Source organism: Amblyomma maculatum, chromosome 8 (genome assembly GCF_055883805.1).
Source record: "Amblyomma maculatum isolate TAMU_Amacu chromosome 8, ASM5588380v1, whole genome shotgun sequence".
Lineage (NCBI taxonomy): Eukaryota > Metazoa > Arthropoda > Arachnida > Ixodida > Ixodidae > Amblyomma > Amblyomma maculatum.
Genome location: NC_139351.1, coordinates 2191417 through 2210873, shown reverse-complemented (window position 1 = coordinate 2210873; position 19457 = coordinate 2191417). Strand labels below are relative to the sequence as shown.

The 19457-nt window shown below is 45.2% G+C and overlaps 2 protein-coding genes across 6 annotated transcripts in view; one reads left to right on the top strand and one right to left on the bottom strand.

Annotated features, from left to right (window-relative positions):
* LOC146180438 (putative peptidoglycan muropeptide transporter SLC46) overlaps window positions 1-19457 on the bottom strand; it is a 195492-nt gene that overhangs the window by 116651 nt on the left and 59384 nt on the right. The gene's annotated exons all lie outside the window — the stretch shown is intronic.
* LOC146180439 (uncharacterized) overlaps window positions 6791-19457 on the top strand; it is a 44608-nt gene continuing 31941 nt past the window's right edge. The window contains exon 1 of the mRNA XM_084577704.1: window positions 6791-7102. Within this exon, the coding sequence (XP_084433830.1) occupies window positions 6791-7102 (312 nt within the window). The remainder of the gene's footprint in view (window positions 7103-19457) is intronic.

Sequence of the window (19457 nt, the reverse complement as noted above, 5' to 3'; positions counted from 1 at the left end):
GTATAGGTTTTTTGTATAGGTTTTGTTTGGTATAAGTATAGGTATACCTTTGATGCTCAACGGCCGATGTATCAATGACCGTTTGGGGGAGCACCAAAGGAATTTAAACAAAAAAGAAAATGTGCACTTGGTTAAGCACTGACTGTCATGTACGACATGTTCGCCACGTTTCGGCAGTGTTAGAATTCTAGGCAGGAGCGAGAATCAAACAGTACGTGAACTTTTGGAGGCCATATAAAGAAAAGAGCAGATTGCTGCATTAGTGATGCTTCAACTTTTATCTACACTTTTATCACCTTTCCGCGGCTTAAAAATAAAACAGCGCAAAACACACACACGAAAGAATAGAAACAGACCTCAGCGCTTGTGGTGTCTGTTTCTATTCTTTCGTCTGTGTGTTTTGCGCTGTTTTATTTTTAAAACCATGTATCACCAACTCGCCCGCTTTGCCATTCTGTTGACTTTCCGCGGCATTATGATAAGATGTTTTCTGGTTTTATCTTGGCATGTGGTTGTGGGGTTCTTATGCTTTCTGTAGTGTGCAGACGCGCGAACCTTTTTATACTGGAAATTTTTGAAAATAAACCAGTTGTGAGTGCAGCATTTGTTCGTGTTTTGTGTGTTCCTTCTCTTTGTGTTTGTGCTTAATCACTGCCGATACGAATCAAGAATGTTACTAACTTACCCAAAAACGTGTTTTACTCTCATGACTGTTGGCTTCTTTAATTTTCCCCCACGAGCAACACCAGGCTCTGCGAGCTAAGTGAATATACATTGTGATTCAGCGCTCTTCAATGAAGATAATAATTTTATAAAGTCAAGGTGAAATAGAAATTTAAGGGAGCTGCGCGCGTCGTAATAATTGAACATAATAGGTGCCTCATCTCAAAATATAACATTCGATATAGGCTTGTCTGATGGGGAAGCGCACTTATAACGGGAAGATCACCCAGGCAGATTTCCAAAGGTATCGGACATTTCAGAACCTAATGTTGTGGAACATAAAATTTCTCCAACCATTACTTTTTTATTTTACAAAACCCGACGTTTCGGAGCCGACTCAGCTTCTTCAAGGGTGCATGACGAGGGGCTTCCTGCTGCTATAAGTAAAGGAATGGTCGAAGGGGGGGAGAGAAGGGGGGATGATGTACGAAATTTTGCCAGAGAACACAACCCCGTAGCTGAACCTTCAGAAGATTCCGACCACAGAATAAATTTCGAAGAAACGTTCATCCTGGAAACCGAGACCAATTATTCGAAAAGACGCCTTCTCGAGTCATGGCATATACAGTCGACCGCAAGTAATATCAACCAGACAATAGGCAACCTTCCCGCGGTATACTTACACGGTCTTCTCTCCCTCCTGGCCACTTCACAGAAGAAAAAAGACGCCAGCGAGCATCCCTGCACCTGCGGCACCGTGATCCTCCTCCTCCTTCCTTCTCATTTCTTTCACCGCAATCTCACCTCCTCCCCCTTCGACCATTACTGTACGAAGCCCCGCGTCTCGTACACTTGAAGAAGGAGCCGAGCCGGCTCCGACACGTCGGGGTTTGTAAAATAAAAAAACAATGGTTGGAGAAATTTCAAGCATAATGTAACCAGCGAACAAAACGGAACACAAGAAGGAGTGCACAGGACAGCGCTGGCCTGTGCACTCCTTCTTCTTGTGTTCCGTTTTGTTCGCTGGTTGAATTATGCTTGATTAAAACCAACTAGCCCGCATGGCCACCCTGTTGCAGAAATTTCAAGTTTCACTTAGTTATCAACCCAACCAGACAGGCAAATCTGTCGACATGTTTTGCTTTCAGAACGTAGTGTTGTACCTTCTCGTGGTTGAATTGCGGCGTAGGTTCCCACTTTGTGTGTTCTCTTGCGCAAAATTCTTTGTTTTCTCCATGCACGACGCCGCTGCAGGCTCGGCGGGTATAATTCTAATCATAAGAAATTAAACATCACAGTGTATTTCATTTTTTCAACACCGACCTCCGGGAATAGCAATGACTCACGGGAAAGTGGGTGCGGATTTCTGTTTGCACCCCTTTCACAGGAACGCGATGTGTAGTCGGAAATCGGGCCTATCCCGAGAAAGGGCAGATGGCCCATACTTTCCACCTGATGGATTGTGTTTTAACATTGATATAAATAATGCAATCATCTGCAAATATTCTGGACTTGATTCTGAATATTCAATCAGGTCCTCTATATATACAAGAAATAATAGCGCTCTTGATTACCGAGCCCTGTGGTACTCCCGATGTCACATCACATACCCAGGATGCGTTCCCATCAATACTTATAAATTGCCTGCGGCCTACAAGAAAACATTCTAGCCAAGGAACGATATTTGAGTTTCTGAGTACGTATTGAAATTTGCTTAAATTTTTTCTATGATTTAAAGATCTCTACAGTAGCCAAAGTAATCAGGACAATAATGAGATTGGCGCTAGGGAAAACAGTCAGACGTTCCACAAGTGATGATGGACGAGGTCAAGAAAGCATTAGGAACCATGAAAAGTGGGAAATCAGCTGGAGAGGATCAGATAACTACAGATTTGTTAAAGGACGGGGGGGATATCGTGCTAGAAAAACTGGCCACCCTGTACAGTGCTCGGTGTCATCGACGGTACCGGAACCATGGAAGAATATAAGAATATAATAGAATACAAAATTCTCATAAAGAAAGGTGTTAGGCAAGGAGACACAATCTCCCCAGTACTATTCACAGCTTGTTTAGAGGAAGTATTCAGAGACTTGGAATGGGAGCAGTTAGGGATAAGGGTAGATGGAGAATACCTCAGTAATCTGCGATTTGCTGATAACATTGCCTTACTAAGCAACTCGGGGGATGAACTGCAAATAATGATCGACGACCTAGACAGGAAAAGTAGAAAGGTAGGCTTGAAAATCAATATGCAGAAGACTAAGGTAATGTTCAACAGTCTCGGGAAGGAACAGCAGTTCACATTAGGTAGCGAAGTACTGGAAGTAGTAGGCGAATATGTCTACTTAGGACAGGTAGTAACCGCAGATCCGGACCACGAAAAGGAAATAACAAGAAGAATACGATTGGGATGGAGCGCATTTGGCAAGCACTCGCAGATTATGACCAGCAGCCTACCGGTATCGCTCAAGAGGAAAGTATACAACAGTTGCATCTTGCCTGTACTCACCTATGGGGCTGAAACGTGGAGGCTAACCAAGAGAGTTCTACTTAGGTTGAGAACAACCCAGAGGGCTATGGAACGAAAAATGGTAGGGGTAACATTAAGAGATAGAAAGCGTGCAGAGTGGGTCAGAGAAATAACTCAAGTTAGCGACATTCTAGTAGAAATTAGGAAGAAGAAATGGACATGGGCAGGACATGTAGTGCGAAGAGAGGATAACCGGTGGTCTCTTAGGGTAACAAACTGGATTCCAAGAGAAGGAAAGCGTAGCAGGGGCGGCAGAAAGTTAGGTGGGCGGATGAGGTTAAGAAGTTCGCAGGGGTCAAGTGGATGCAGCTAGCACAGAACCGGGTTAAGTGGAGAAATATGGGTGAGGCCTTCGCCCTGCAGTGGGTATAATCAGGTTGATGATGATGATGATGATGATAAACATTATCCTCATTCATAAGAAAGGGGACTCTAAAAACCTTAAAATTGCAGACCAACCAGCTTACTGTCCGTTACGTATAAGGTATTTACTAAGGCAATCGCTAATAGAATCAGGACAACCTTAGACTGCAATCATGCAAAGGATCAAGCAGGTTTTAGGAAACGGTACTCTACAATCGATCATATTCATACCATCAGCCAGGTGATAAAAAAAAATGCTCGGAATATAACCAGCCCTTATACATTGATTACGAAAAAGCAACTGACTCAGTTGAAACCTCGGCGGAGATGCAAGCATTGCAAAATCAGGGAGTAGACGAGCCGTACGTGAAAGTGCTGGAAGATATATATAGTGGCTGTGCAGCAACCATAGTTCTGCATAAAGTAACAAAATTCCCATAAAGAAAGTAGTTAGGCAAGGAGACACAATCTTCCCAGTACTATTCACAGCTTGCTTAGAGGAAGTATTCAGAGACTTGGAATGGGAGCAGTTATGGATAAGGGTAGATGGAGAATACCTCAGTAATCTGCGATTTGGTGATGACATTGCCTTGCTAAGTAACTCGAGGGATGAACTGCAAATAATGATTGATGACCTGGACAGGAAAAGTAGAAATGTATAGCTTAAAAATCAACTTGCAGAAGACTAAGGTAATGTTCAACAGCCTCGGAAAAGAACGGCAGTTTACGTTAGGTAGCGAAGCACTGGAAGTAGTAGGCGAATATGCCTTTTTAGTACAGGTAGTAACTGCAGATCCGAACCATGAAAAGGAAATAACAAGAAGAAGAACAAGAGAGGCCTTCGCCCTGCAGTGGGTGTAGTCAGGTTGAGGATGATGATGATGCGGCTGAAGCCGGACCATTCTTAGAGTAGGATATATATATAAAGAGAGGACACTCCCACAAGGGGCCCCAGTGGCCCATGTTTCGACTTTAGCGCACAGCGGACTCGGCGAAGCGTGCCAGCCTCATGGCGGGGCACTTGATAATACGAAATATCGGAGGCCGCAATGTTACTTTCGGTTTCGGTTTTTCGCATGCATCTCAACGAAACTCACAAGATACTGCCGTGTACACAAGAACCAACACATGCTTCAAGACTAAGACCAAGGAAAAGGAGCACTACCACTCCTTAATGTTACGAAGAATGTCAAAAAAGAGGCATCAACCCAATCTGGCACTCCTTTTATAGATACAAACGCGAAAAGTGTTCGCACGGGCATATGGAGCTATATGGAGCAATATGGAGGTTGTAGCGCATGCAACCTAGCCATGACAATTAATACTATTCGCACGTAATCTCGCTTTGCTTTCAATTACAAAATAATCTCTATACCGTTAATTAGACCTGTCTACACTCTAATTTAGTTACATACAGTCCTGAAGCTAAACCGTCTTTTTTTTTTTTTTTTTGCAGGTGAAGCGCCATCTGGTGGAGCCGTGAAACCTCGCGCTGGGCCGCAAATGGCTTCGAATCTCCTCTATTTATATATATGCTACTCTTTAGAGCATTTCGGCGTTGCGTTGAACAGCGCACTGCGAAAACTAAGCTCCAAAGAAAGGACGAGTTACAGCCGCTGTACTCGTGTGTTTGTCGTTGCGCCGTTGAGCTATACCCGAGGCTGTGGACGAGCGCTGTGGAATAGGATTGCACACTATACAATGCCTATTCAATTTGTTGCGACTGAAACGTGGTTTAGTGTGTAAAGGGTTGTTGTTAAAGCGAACGAGCTCGAGCGAGGGTGCCGATTTCCGACTCGCGAAAATGTGAAGGCTTCACTGTCGACGTACTCGACAGTGTCTTTTGTAGCACCGTTTTTTGAAATGTTGGTTTCTCGAACGCGTACGGTAAGTGTTTAACGTGTTTTCATTTCTCAAATAGTCAGTAACATTTCAAGTCAAGCTGTCAAGTCACCTGACACAACGCGCTTGCAGCATACCGCCGGCTCCGACCTGGCATATATACCGAAAATTGCGTCATGATGAGCCCTGCCAATTACGGACAACCATGCGTTTGCATGGAGGGAGGAACCGATAGTGCTCGTTTTCTTGTAGAAGCTGTCGTTAGCGTTCATTTTCGCCGTGTTTAAGTATGATAGTCTTGTTCAGCGGACAAAAAACTATAAAACGCCGCACAGAACAATTTTGTTTTTGCGGAAAACGTTTCCCTTCCCTTTTAAAGTCAAGTCGTTACACCCTGTAGGTCAGCGGTAGCTGTCTGGTTCACAGCGAAAGAGTATCCTCTCAAATTATCTCCTGCGCATCAATGTCTTTATTCCTGTTTTCTTGCAGTCGTCGTTCCTTACGCGCATGTGCAGTTAGCGGCAATTCACCTAAAAACTTCCCTTGTCTTGAGGTAGGGTTCTTTTTTTAGCGCGAACAAAGACAAGGACAAAAAAGGCGAGACGTATACACACACAAGCGCTATGGTTGTATACACACACAAGCCTTTCTTTTCCTTGTCTTTGTTCACGCTAAAAAACAAAACAAAAAAAACCCCTACATCAAAATGAACTACCAACTCGCCCAGCAGGAAGTTTTAATAAACTTTCCTTGTGTTTCCAGCTTCTTCCTTTGTGCTCCTCCTTAGAAAGAGACTTTTCCCGCCAGTTTTTTTACCCGTAATAGATCACTACGTCTTCTTCTTTCGGTAATATGCTAGCCGACATTAAACTATTTCGAACATCCTCTCGATCGCTTAAGCTTCACTTTTAAAATTCGCGTCCTGCTATCCATTGGTGCAACCGTCAAACGGAATTATATAATGCCAATGTGTGATTCTTCACAGGTATAATCTTGGGGCTAGAAGGTTTCTTTGTTAGGCCTTTTCTGCTTTCAATACACTTTAAAGTTTTATTCACCAAAAATTTTTCCTTGCTTACTATCCGTAACGCCGCAAGTTTTTGTAAAACATTTTTCTCCGACATTGACACCTACAGGTAACGAAAAACTCAGCTGAACAGACAACTATACAAAGAACAAAGACAGACGCACAGACACAAGGACGGTGCTCAACACTGTACGGTCGTTCGGCTCCTAATTGTTAATTTATATGCAGTACAACCTAAGCCAGTGTGCCATTGTGGTGCACTGAACCCTTGCGAATCCGTGACTGTCCCTTGCCAATTCGACGCAAGAAGAAGAAGAAAATTGTCATCCCCTCGACCAGCGGGCGGCCGCGAACGGGGGTCGGAATGGCGGCGCGAGCGCCGCTGCGGCTGCTACTCGTCCTTGTGGCGTCGTCCAAGGCTTGCGGCCTCGCCCAGCAGAGCCAGCTGGCGGGGGCCGAAGTCGGCGGTGGCGCACTGTACCGGCCGGACACCGACGATTACGGCGACGCCGGCAGCCGGTCGTCGGTGCCGTCCGCGGTGGTCCTGAGCGGCCGGCTCGGCAGGGAGGGCGCCCGCAGGGCGGTGGCGCAGTCCTGGTGCCGCGAAGAAGACTACCTCGAGTTACGCGCCATGTGCGAGCGCAACCTGGACGAGGTGATGCGGCTGTACACAAAGGTAAACGACCGCCAGGCGAAAGCCCTCGTTTACGCTTTGTCCGCCATTGCACGAGGATACGAGTGAGAAGTACGCTGCGAGAATGATCTGGGGAGCTAGCGCGAGTGGTCACCAGTTTCTTGCGCGGCAGCCACCAATTCAGAACCTCAGACTTTTCTCTCCAAACGGCACTTGAAATTTTAGTGTGGATGGGGTTCGCGAAATTCGTTATATCAATATAAAAATTTATAACAGGAACAAGCAATAAGAATGATAGCGCACTTCTCTAATTTTATAGCATATGAAAAGTCTCATAGGGCATGAATATGGAAATACAACACGTGGGGAAACTAGAAGCCCACGCAGTGATCTCTTTTTCGACATTTAAATGAGACATTGTCCACAATATTATATCGAACGATGTGCGGTGACAACGCCGTGGCTTGTGACACTGTTGTCAAGTGGCACAGGACAATTTCATTGCTGTAAAGCAAGCCCGGTCTTCGCTAGGTGGTGCGTAAGAGGAGTTATACCTACTGAAGAAATAGGGAATCAGGTTTACGAGACTCCAGGCTCAGAGTACAACCTTGAGGGCAACCTGCACAGGATTAAGATTGTCACGGGCTAACGCCAACGCGGAAACGTTTTTTCGACAGGGACATTGAATACTTTTTTGACCGCCTCATGAGCTCCAAAAAACAGTGGTGACTACAGCAGACCCAAAGGAGGCCAAGGAACTGCCATGTGAATCTCCTCTAAGATTGCCCGTACAAAGGGGGATATAAAAAGCGAAGCGCGTAGTAAAGCTGGAGAAGTACCCACGCCAATACGGTTTCCTTAGTATGGGGGACGACGGCAGAAGCGGCCTCTTTAAGCTATCATCATCATCATCATCATCATCATCATCATCATCATCATCCTGACTATACCCACTGCAGGGCGAAGGCCTCTCCCATATTTCTGCAATTAACCCGGTTCTGTGCTAGCTGCATTTGACCCCTGCGACAATATTTTGTACGATTCGAAATGTTCACTTAACCTTGCACTAAGAGAATTCTTCATCATCGCTCACACAAATGACTTAGTTAATGAGAAACATTTCGGGCTGACGAAGTGGTTGGAGCTCAGCTCTTGAAAGTGACGAGCCCTATAGCGACGGGAGCTCCCGGAGGCAGGGCTGCATGGCCCTGAGAGAATAACATGAAGATTAAACTGCAGCTTTACGAACTTTATGATGCACCTCTTGGGCGCGGCTGTGTACCCGAGCATTTGTAGAGAATGAGCCGAGTTTCGAAAGCGCGTGAGCTGCACGGGCTGTCTCAATCTGGCTGGCACATGTGAATCGGAAACCGCCTATGTGCGCATGCGAAATGCAGCGCTAACTTTGTTCGGCTCATAAGCGGATCACAAGGACACATAACTGTGCAACAGGAAGCGCGAAATAATTGCCTGATTTAAGGCGTCCGTTAATATTTTTCTCGTCAGGTTGTCTCTCGTCGTAATATAGAATGTCTCTGGTCGTGGAATATAGATGTAAAACCGCTACTTTCAAATATTCTTATTTCCCACGAACGATCCGAGACTGGAAGTGTTTAAATCCACACACTGCGGAAAGGTCCTCAGTTGAATCATTTTCTGACGCACTTCAGCAAAACGCAAGTATGTGAAATATCTCTGCGCTCTGATGAAACAATATCTAGTCCACTTATTCATTTTTTTTTATTGCTTACTTTTTCTTTCTGCTTCTCGCGTTACCATGTTGCACTGTTTTATTTTACAGCCATGGTGTATAAGCAGCACTGATTTTTTTTTTTTTTTGTACGCAAACTTGCCATAAGGCATATTATAGAAACTCATGTAAATGGTTTTCCGTGAGGAACCGGAGCAGGCTCCCGCTCTTAGCGTTGTCGGTGAGCCATTTAGAAAAGTCCTATTCCCTTGTTGTGGTTAGTCCCACTTCCCGCAGAATCTGTGTCCTTGATGCCCTTGTCCCTGCACAAGTCCATAGCAGGTGGCGAACATCCACTTCTGCAGCTGGTGTGGAACACTTTGGGCATGTGGTTGGTCCGATATCAGCTTGCGATTCCCATCGGCATTTTTCCGACGGGGTAAGGGCCACCCCAGCTCTTATCCTTCTAAGGGAAACCTCCTCCAATCTCGTTAAGTTACGAGGGAGTGGGAATGTACACGGGGGAATGAGGGCACGTGTACTTTTCTTTAAAGAGGATGCTAAAATGGAAACAGCGGAGCGGGCATCGAAAGGGAGCCTGGTGGGGGGCGTATTAGTGTGTGGAACTTCGTGTGTGAGGTGGTCAACTTTTCTCTGCTCAGCGTTCTCAGCATTGTCTTGTGTCCAATGTATCTGAATGCTTATCTTTGTTTTTTTATTGAGTGCGTGGATTTCCTGGGTAACACATAGCGTCTTTGTCACTTTCTTCAGTTGTTTTATGGCGACTAAGGAGTCTGTATAGATGTGGGCTTCTGTTATCGAATCTATTTTATTTATGGCCTCTATAGCATCGCGGATTGCATAGAGTTCCATCACAAGCGGGTCCGGGTATTCTAAAAGATATTCTTTATGTACCTTTAGTTCGCTGTGTGTTGGACTAGTAGCTGCTGTTCTACCGCCATTTTCTATAATTGATGCGTCCGTATATGCAATTAAGGTACCTGGAAGTGCATCAACCAGAGGTCGAGATGCCAGCTTTTCTTTGCGACGAAGCCGAGTGGCCTTGTTTGTCGTAATAGTAGTGAATTCCCACGAAGGGGGGTCAGCCATTGGTGGTGTTCGAACTGCCACTTCGTTGTACAAGGTTGCTATGGGCGTAACGTACTTTCGCTTCATATCCCTTGTTGCCTCTCGTTGTTCAATTAATTCTGTCAACGTATTTATCTGTGCAAACTCTTGGAGAATAGGGATAGGGGTAAGTTTTGGTAAGGCCGTGATAGTGCGCATTGCGTTTCTATTTATTGTTTCCAATTTCGCCCATTGCCGCCTCGTGAGTCTTTGGAATTGGGCCTGGTATAGTATCCTCGGCTGTAACACTGATTGTACAAGACGTCTTGGCATGTCTGCTCGAGCTCCTCCTCCCCTAGACGAAATGCGTTTTATCAAGTTTAAGGAAGTCGCAGCTACTTTTTTCACCTTATGAAGCCATTGTGTTCCTTTGCCGGATTTGTGAATTTCTAGGCCAAGAGCTCTCAACTCGTCCACCTCTTCCAATGGCTGATTTCCAATCTTTAGGGAGACTCTGCGTTGCCAATTGTTTTCTTCCATTCTTGTTGGCAACATGAATGTAACTGGACTTTTGAGGTGATAATTCCAGGCCTGCACATTGCACGTACTCATCTATGGTATTTAAAGCCTCTTGCAGATACCGATTCTGTCTCTCAATTTGTTTATGAACAGACCAAATCGTGACATCATCTGCGTATATCATGAACCCCACGTCTGGTATTTTAGCTAATTTCCACGCCAATGGGATCAGTGCGATATTAAATAATAAAGGTGCTAACACTGACCCTTGTGCCACGCCTCTGTACGAGGTGTAATTGCCAATTTGTTTTCCGTTTATCCGGATAGAAAACGTCCTGTCCTTAAGCAGATTATGTACTGCTTTTATGACCTGCAAGGGAATGCCCATACATTCCATGTTGCTAAGAATCTTGGCATGTAACACATTGTCGTATGCCTTCGCCATGTCGGTAGCCACTACAGTGCGCACTAGGTGGCTATAAGGCGACACGTGTATGACCTCTTCAGCGAGCACAGCCAGTCCATTTTCTGTCCCAAGGTTTGTTCGGAACCCAATTTGTCGAGCATGGTATCTTTTATTACTTTCCAACCACCATGACAGGCGGGTGGCTTTCATCTTTTCATATATTTTGCAAATTGTGGGTGTTAGCGAGATAGGCCGCAAAGATTCTAGACTTGTGGGAGGTTCATCGTATTCAGATATGTGGCGCAAATCTGAAAACGATGATGCACCAACTAGCCCCTCAAGCCGTTACTTTGTGGGAGGTTTCCCAGCCTTTGTTATTGTTAACACCACCGAGTGTTTCCAGCCGAGTGGAATGTCTCCTCTTTGCCATACCTCATTTACCACATCCAACAAGCCGTCAACTGCACTGATTTATTTCCATTTTTTCATGTGCCACCTTTGTTGAGAATGTCTTTATTTAGCACCTATTCTGTGTTCTGTTCATATGACTTTATCGCCCACTCCTGCCTAAAGCCTACAATTAAGGCTGACATTACTTTTAAATAAATTCATGCAAGCGGGCGCTCCACAAATCTTCAAACGGGCGTGAAATATTACTGAGCCTCAGTACGTTCAATGATAAACTCGGAAAAAAATGTTTTATAAGGCGTTTCGCCACTTGCGGAGCTTGAAGGAAAAGAAAACCAGCCAGAATTTTAGCCGAGTAAAATATCCGAAAGCACTGTTGGCGGTTTAGTCGAGAAACTAGCAAACTTTACCAATGTTTTAGACGTATTTATTTCAGTGTTCAACACCAAAGCGAGAAAACCTAGCGTGGCATGGAGGCAAATGGTGCGCCAGCCGTTCCACGTTCAGAAAGGTTCCTGCCATCGTCGGTAGCTCAACAATGGCAGTTTCTATGACGATGCGCAACGGAAATTTTTTGCTGCGCTCTGATGAGGGCTTTCTCCCTAATACGGAGAAACATTCAATTGGCGATCATAGTACTGGCAACACTGCTATACAGTGGCTCCATCGTACAAGCCCTGCGCATTGTCCACGACATTAGCTTCCTGCCTGGATAAAAATGGACTGCAGTGGCCTTTCAGTGGGCGTGGGGACAGCGTCGTCATGCGGCTGTTTCACAGCGTGCGTTTCTTCGTGCAGGTTCGTATGTTTCCATGTTCGCTAAGAAATTGAGCAATAGGTGCCTGCTGCTGTTCCCACGCCCGGGAATGCTTTGCTGTTAGTTGTCCAGTGCTTCGATGTTTCTACACAACTTATTTTGGTGTCGGGGGATATTGAACTTAACCATGGACCTGGAATGGGCGCTGGTGTTGTCACGCGGTCCAAAGACGGCACTGTTGATAATTCTGTGCAGAAACAGCCTAATGACGTTGACTTTATTAGAAGGCGTCATTTCAAGGACCGCTAAAATGGAGGTTAAGCAATCGCACTTAATAGCCTCTATAAATGAAATAAAACAAATCAGGAATCTATGATTAGAAATATTGCCGATATTCACGCAAGACTATCGGCAGTCGAATCTATAAATCATCTGCCTGTGATGGTGCCCATAAGGAATTGCGTAGTTTGCGTGAGCTAACAGATAAGCTTGTCAATGAAAATAACGAGATACGTCTTGGACAAGCTGAGCTGGAAGACAGTCAGCGAAGGGACAATCTTCTGTTCTTCGGTATACCCGACAGTATGTCCGAAACATGGGACGAATCAGAAGAAAAATTATTGAACTTAGTTTCAGGCTGTTTTATTCCTGTTTTTACAAAGGACATGGTTGAACGAGCTCAGCGGATTGGCGTTTTCTCGGACAAAAAATGTTGTCCGATTGTTGTGAAGTTCTGGTCTTTCAAAACAAAACAACAAATCCTAGTCTAGTCCGCCAAAAGATAAAAAGGTAACTGTAAGTGGAGATTAATCTTTGCAGACAAGACTGGCCAGGAAGACGCTTCTGCAGTTCGCGAAGGAGACTGACTTGAAGTATAAGTTCAGGTATAATAAACTGTTTAGTAACGACAAATGCTACACCTATGACCCTATTCATGATAGCGTTTTTGAGCAAGATGGCTCACCGGGATCTTTATCGGCCCCTCACCAAGAATCACCTCGCGCTACGCCTATCTCGCCACGGGTTTCACCATAGCGATGGGCAGTGGACGGGAGCCTTCTGATAAGAAAGCGCTTTCATTTCTTTTTACAAACAGAAGTATAATACGTAAGCGGGAAGATCTAAACTGTGTCATTGATTCATGTGATGCCCATGTTGTATTATTGACAGAAACGTGGCTTTCTGCTAAGATAAAGAGCAGGGAACTGTTTGATTGCAAGAAGCGTTACAATGTTTATCGTTCTGATAGAGGTCAAAGAAGTGGAGGAGGTGTCCTAATAGCCATCGCCGATAATATCGTGTCTTCCCCCATTATTCTTCCAAACACTTTAGAGTTGGTTTGGGTCGAACTTTGTGTTCATTTTAGAAACTTATTCTAGGAATAGGCTCCCGTTCCCCGCCTTCATGCGCATCTTTCATGATTTGCATGATGCTCTTAACATGATCTCGGTACGTTATCCGGGTGCGCCAATCCTTCTAGTTGGTGACCTCAATTATCCCAGTATCGTGTGGGGTAATACATTGCCTTATCCTCGCACCTTTTCTACTGAATGCTATCACGTTTTGCTAACCTGTTTTGACTTCAACCTGTTGCCGTTGGTTACTAAACCAACTCGAACCACGCCATTTTCATCCATTGTATTAGACCTTGTACTAACGCGCCGGATCTTATCTCGTCTATCTCATATTTACCTCGTCTTAGTGATCACTACTTGCTTCACTTCGATGTAAAAATTCATATTCCTCTTCGCCGCAGCCATTTAAAGTCTATTAGCGATTACAAACGGGCCCACTATGATGCCATTAATCATGAACTAGCTCGTTTTTGAACAATTATTTACCAGAATTTTCACAGCGTTCTGTTCACACTAACTGGCAGTTGTTTAGGGACACTGTTGAACGTCTCACTAATAAATGTGTGCCGCTAAGACTTTTGCGGTGCATTAACCAATCTCCATGGTTTAGCAACACTTTAAAAAGGCTATCCAACAAAAAAAAAAAAAAGAAAAGTGTTTGCTTCGCTCTGCCAAATTATCGACCTCCCAACAACGTTGGAATGCCTACCTTTCTGCGGCCGCTGAGTACAAACTAGCTCTAAAAAACGCTAAGGACTCCTTCTTTAACACTACCTTGCCTGCTCTACTGATTAATAATCCTAGACAGTTTTGTAACACTGTCAACAAGAACGATACTTCATCAATACTACTTAGATCTTCTGATGGGGTTGCATTTTCACCTAACGTATGTGCGTTTGTTCTTAATAATGTTTTGATAGTGCTTTTTCTGACAATGTTTCCCCTACCAATCATGAATGTCGTGTTCTTGATGCTTTTCCCATGGATCCAATTCTTTCTGATACAACTGGTATTCTGAGAATAGTTTAAATTTCCTTCTCCTGGGCGTCGATAATATCAATTCCAAATTCCTTGTTAATACAAAGATGTGCACTTCATTGATCCTTACAAAACTATTTGACCAGTCTTTGGAAACAGGTTGCATTCCCGATGACTGGAAGGTCGGCAAGGTGATTCCGCTGCACAAGTCTGGAGATAAACATTGCCCTGATAACTTTCGCCCTGTATCGCTCACCAGCATTCCGTGTAAAATCATGGAACATGTCCTCTGTTCTCATCTTGTTACCTTTGTAGAATCTAATCGCTTTTTCAGTAATGCCCAGCACGGTTTCCGTAAATCTTTTTCATGCGAAACTCAACTGATATGTTTCACAAATGACTTGCATTCCATTTTAGATCGTAGGTCTCAGGCTGATTATATATGTATGGATTTTTCAAAAGCATTTGAAGGTTTCTCCTGAGCTTCTTTTTCTTAAACTAAAATGCATGCCTTAACATTGATTCCACATTACTTGCATGGTTGAATTCTTTTCTTTCTAACCGAAGTCAGTTCGCCACCTCCAATAACGTTAATTCAGATGCTTCACCTGCTTCCTCAGGTGTGCCTCACGGTTCCGTCCTTGGGCGCCTCCTTTTTCTCATTTATATAAACGACTTACCAACTAATATATCGTCTTCTGTTTGTCTTTTTGCCGATGACTGTGTTATTTACCGCGAAATTATTGATGATAACGACGTATCTGTTCTTCAGACAGATATTAACAAGGTACTGGAGTGGTGTCGCCTGTGGACTTGAAGTTAAACATTACTAAATGCAAGCATTTGCCTATTACTCCTCTATCTACTACACAGCCTACCATACCACATTAATGGCATCTCTCTTGGAACTTTGTCGTCTTATAAATATCTGGGTGTTCACGTCTCTTCTAACCTTTCTTGGAAAACCCATGTTTACTACATCCTAAATAATGCCAACCGCATGCTTGGATATCTTCGCAGAAATTTTTCATGTGCTTCAAGTTCATTCAAATTACTACTTTACAAAACAATGATCCGCTCTAAATTTGAATATGCGGCATCGGTCCGGAAACCCGGGGTCGAATCTCTCATTCCTGACTGAGAATCTGTTCAAAACCGCTGTTGTCGTTTCATACTTTCAAGCTATTATCACACTAGTAGTGTTACTGCCATGAAAGCTAACCTTTCCCTCCACCTTTTTCATCGCCGGTCAATAGCTTCTTTGTGTACTTTTCACAAGATTTATCATAATCCTTATCTTAAAGACAAGTTATTAAAAAGACCACCATATATTTCAGCACGCATATATCACCGTCACAAAGTTTGCATTCCTCCTTGTCCCACAAGGTGTTTTCATGATTAATTCATACCTAAAACTTGTTTCAGCTGGAATCACCTTCCCCATAATATTGCTGAAATTACTGATGCTGTTGCCTTTCGAAATGCTGTTATAGATTTTATATAAGTGTGTGCCTGTACTACTTTTAATTTATTATCTGCTGCTTTTTTGTGTCTTTTCGTGTATGTTACACCCACTCCCCTCTGTAACGCCTAACGGCTCTGAGGATAAAATAAATAAATAAATACCCTGTGCTTGGTTATCTGTTTGAGTAAAACAGGCTTTGCGGGTGATATTGATTCGCGTGCACAAAAAACTGCGCCAAAATGGAAAGGTCAGATGGAAGGCAAGGTGCGAGATCGCGCGGTCATTTCGTGGCTTCTTATTTAGTCGTTATTAATTATGTCGGTTGCTTGGAGGCATTTATGTAATTCCTATGCCCGGTAATTTCAAAGCTCTCGAATGTTGCACTCACTTGCTCACTTGCGTCTTTTTACTTCATTTTTATCTGTTTTGTTCTCCACTTTCTGGTTGTTTTTGTCTGTTGTACGGTTTTAATGGTTTTTTCTTTTATCACTTTCTTCCTCTTTTACTGTTGACTGATGTTACAATTTATGAGGCAATTCCGAGGCCTGACATAAATCTTTTGGAACATTTTTTGCACGTATTCGCATAATTTTTACCCATTTCACACAATTTCAACGTCCGCGGTTGTTTTGACGTCTGCACATTATATCGACGTCCATGCCTATTTCGAAGTCGAATTGGCTTCTTTGGATCTAATTAACTCACTACTTCACATCAACAAAATTTTGCGCATAGAAACATTTTTAACCCTCTATCTCATACAACCATTCTTTTAAAAATAAATCACGTCATCCTTCTAAAGAACGGTTTGACACCTCCTGCGGACGCGCGCTTTCTGCACACCCATGAGTCGTTAAAACGTTAGGGACGCAACAACGCCTTGAACACCGTCTTATCATTCCACAACCTTTTGGCATTGCCAGAGTAGCACAGAGTTTGTCAGAGTGTTAGACGTCTTTCGTTTCTTTGATTTAAAAGAGAAGGAAGGTTCACTTCTCGATGAACATCCGCGGCATACAATCAGAGGTAGACATGTCGTCGGTGCAATCCCTACAACAAACTAGCCCCAAGCTGACTGCATCTTACAAGATGTTGGCAGCACTGGCTTAGGCAAAGGAGACCTAGTCCAATCAGGATCATGTGCAATGCAGCGCCATCCGCAAGGAACGAGCCCAGGCCCTACTTCATTCAAGACTTAACTCCCAAATGAGCCTGTCCTTGTTAACATTGAGGAGATGAAGCGCCTCTTTCGCCGCGCCTACCCTAACACGAAGAAAGTGAGAAAGTTAAATTTTTAATGAGAGGCGTTAAAGAGCCTCTTTTTGCGGGACTTGCCAGAAATCCGCCAAAAACCTTTACGGAATTCGAAGCTGAAGCGTCGACCATCGAGAAGACGATGGACACCCGAATGCACCACTGCGATTGACTACTACAACCGGTCTACGCAAGCCCCTACAGCAGCGCATTTGCGAGCGGATAGCCTTCAGGACCTCATCCGGGAGACCGTGAGAGAGGAGCTTCGCCGGTTGCTGCTCTCACTCCAACAAACTCAAGTGGCGACGCTCGCGGATGTCGTCCATGAAGAAGTCCATCAGGTACTGGGCGTGCCTCAAGCGACAGCTCCAATGGCCCCGACGGCTCCAAAGCAAGAGGCCACCACGATGAACTGCGCTCCCGCATTAAGCCGTCCTACGCCACGACAAGACCTCTCAACCCCTGTCGACGCGAATACGCTGCTTTTGAACGCCGCTCCGGGGCCCCCGCCCGCCAAGCCTGCCAATGACCTCCAAGCCCTAGAAAACGTGACGTCTGGAAGATGTCTAACAAACGGCCAGTCTGCTTCCACTGCAGTGAGGCCGGCTACATCTTACGCCGTTGCCCATACAGGCGCATCAGACTGCGCGGCTTCGCCATCGACGCCCCATGACCCCGTCCTGGCGAACGATCGCAAAAAATCGAGACCTACTTGAGGGGGGCAGAGTCACCAAGCCGTCGGTACCACTCTTCATCGTCGCACAGCGCTCGATTTGCGTCGCCGGGCAGCAATTATGTCCAAGGAAGGTCTCCTAGCCCCCGTAGGGGAAACTAAAGGCAACAACCTTTTGAGGTGAGGTTGCTACACGGCGAATTAACAAGGATCCTCGGCCGCCGCCGACGACTAATGACGACGCCGCTACTACGCCGACGCTCCTTATGGAGACGCCCTCAACGATCACGCACCCAGGCTCTAAAGTGACACCGCCGCTACGCACAACATCGACGACAACACGACCAGAGCGCAAGCTGATACCACCGCCTGGCGAAGTTACAACGGTGTGGTCCGGCCGTGACCCCAATAAACAACGAAGTCAAGATCGGACACCAAAGCCCACGTCCAATGCCAGGGCGCGAACAAGCGACCTTGAAGTATCTGTTGACGGTCGCGCAGTCACTGCTCTAGTAGACACCGGAGCTGACTATTAAGTCACAGTGGAGCCTTCGCCACCCAGCTCAAAAAGGTCAGGACCATTTGGGATGGCCCGCTAATCCGTACGCTGGCGGTAACCTTATTACGCCGTCGGGCGATGCACCGCAATGGTTGCAGTAAAAAGGGCGTACCTACCCTACCAGCTTCGTCGTGCTACAGCAATGCTCGCGCGACGTGATATGGTTCCTGTTTTTGTTTCATTTGCAGGTCTGGATGCTACCTTCTGTTTTTTTTTTTATTCTTCTTTAAGCCAGCGTGGACCACCTTGCGACACGGACCTCGTTTATTTTTCGTTTTTTTTTATTATACTTGGCTTTTTTAAAAAGAGATTTTTTTATCTCGAGCTTTTGCTCCCTTTAATTTAATATTAATTGGTTTTAAGCCTGGCAAAGCGTTTGCTGGTCCGGGCTCCCACTCTTTGTTTTATGGTTTTTTTTTTCAGTTTGAGAGGACGAATAAAATTGTAAATGGGTATAGATTATCTGAGCTAACATCGAGCGATCATCGACTTCCGCTCAAAACTCATCAAACTCTCGCGGACAACGCCATACCTCATACGACGATATCAATGCACCACGTCCCTCTAATCGCCCTCGACGAAGACTTAACCATGCCGCCCTGATCAAGCGTCGTCGCCTGCGTGGGCAACGCAGAAATCGAAACACCCAAAGGTGTTGTCGAAGAAAGCTGCCAGTTGCTCTTGGAACGAGGGCTCGGCATCGCAAGAGGTATTGCCCATTTCCGTCATGGACGAGCTCAACTGGTGGTCACGATTCACGAAGTTCACCGAAGAATACCGGCACCTGAACAAGGGCACTACGATCGCTTTCCAATACGAGCTAGCGGATACCAGAGATACCTTCGTCCACCCCAGCCAGCCAGAAGACGATGCACCCAATTTTAGAGTAAAGCAGCTCACGTTCGACATCAACGCAGCTCTAACCCAAGACAGCCATGACCGTATTTGCACTCTTCTTGAAAGCTACAACGAGTGTTTTTCTTCGCCATCGAGGGTGCAGCAGACTCCGTTGGCAAAGCACCGGCTCATCACGGAGGGACACGCTCGACCACTACGTCAAAGCCCCTACCGTGTGTCGCCACGATAGCGCCGGACCATACGCGATCAAGTTGAGGAAATGCTTCCTGATGACGTCGTCCAGCCATCGAAGGGCCCCTGGGCGGCACCAGTCGTTTCGATGAAGAAGAAAGACGGGACACTCCGTTTCTGCGTCGACTACCGCCGCCTAAACAGCATAATGAAGAAGGATGTGTACTCTCTCCCTC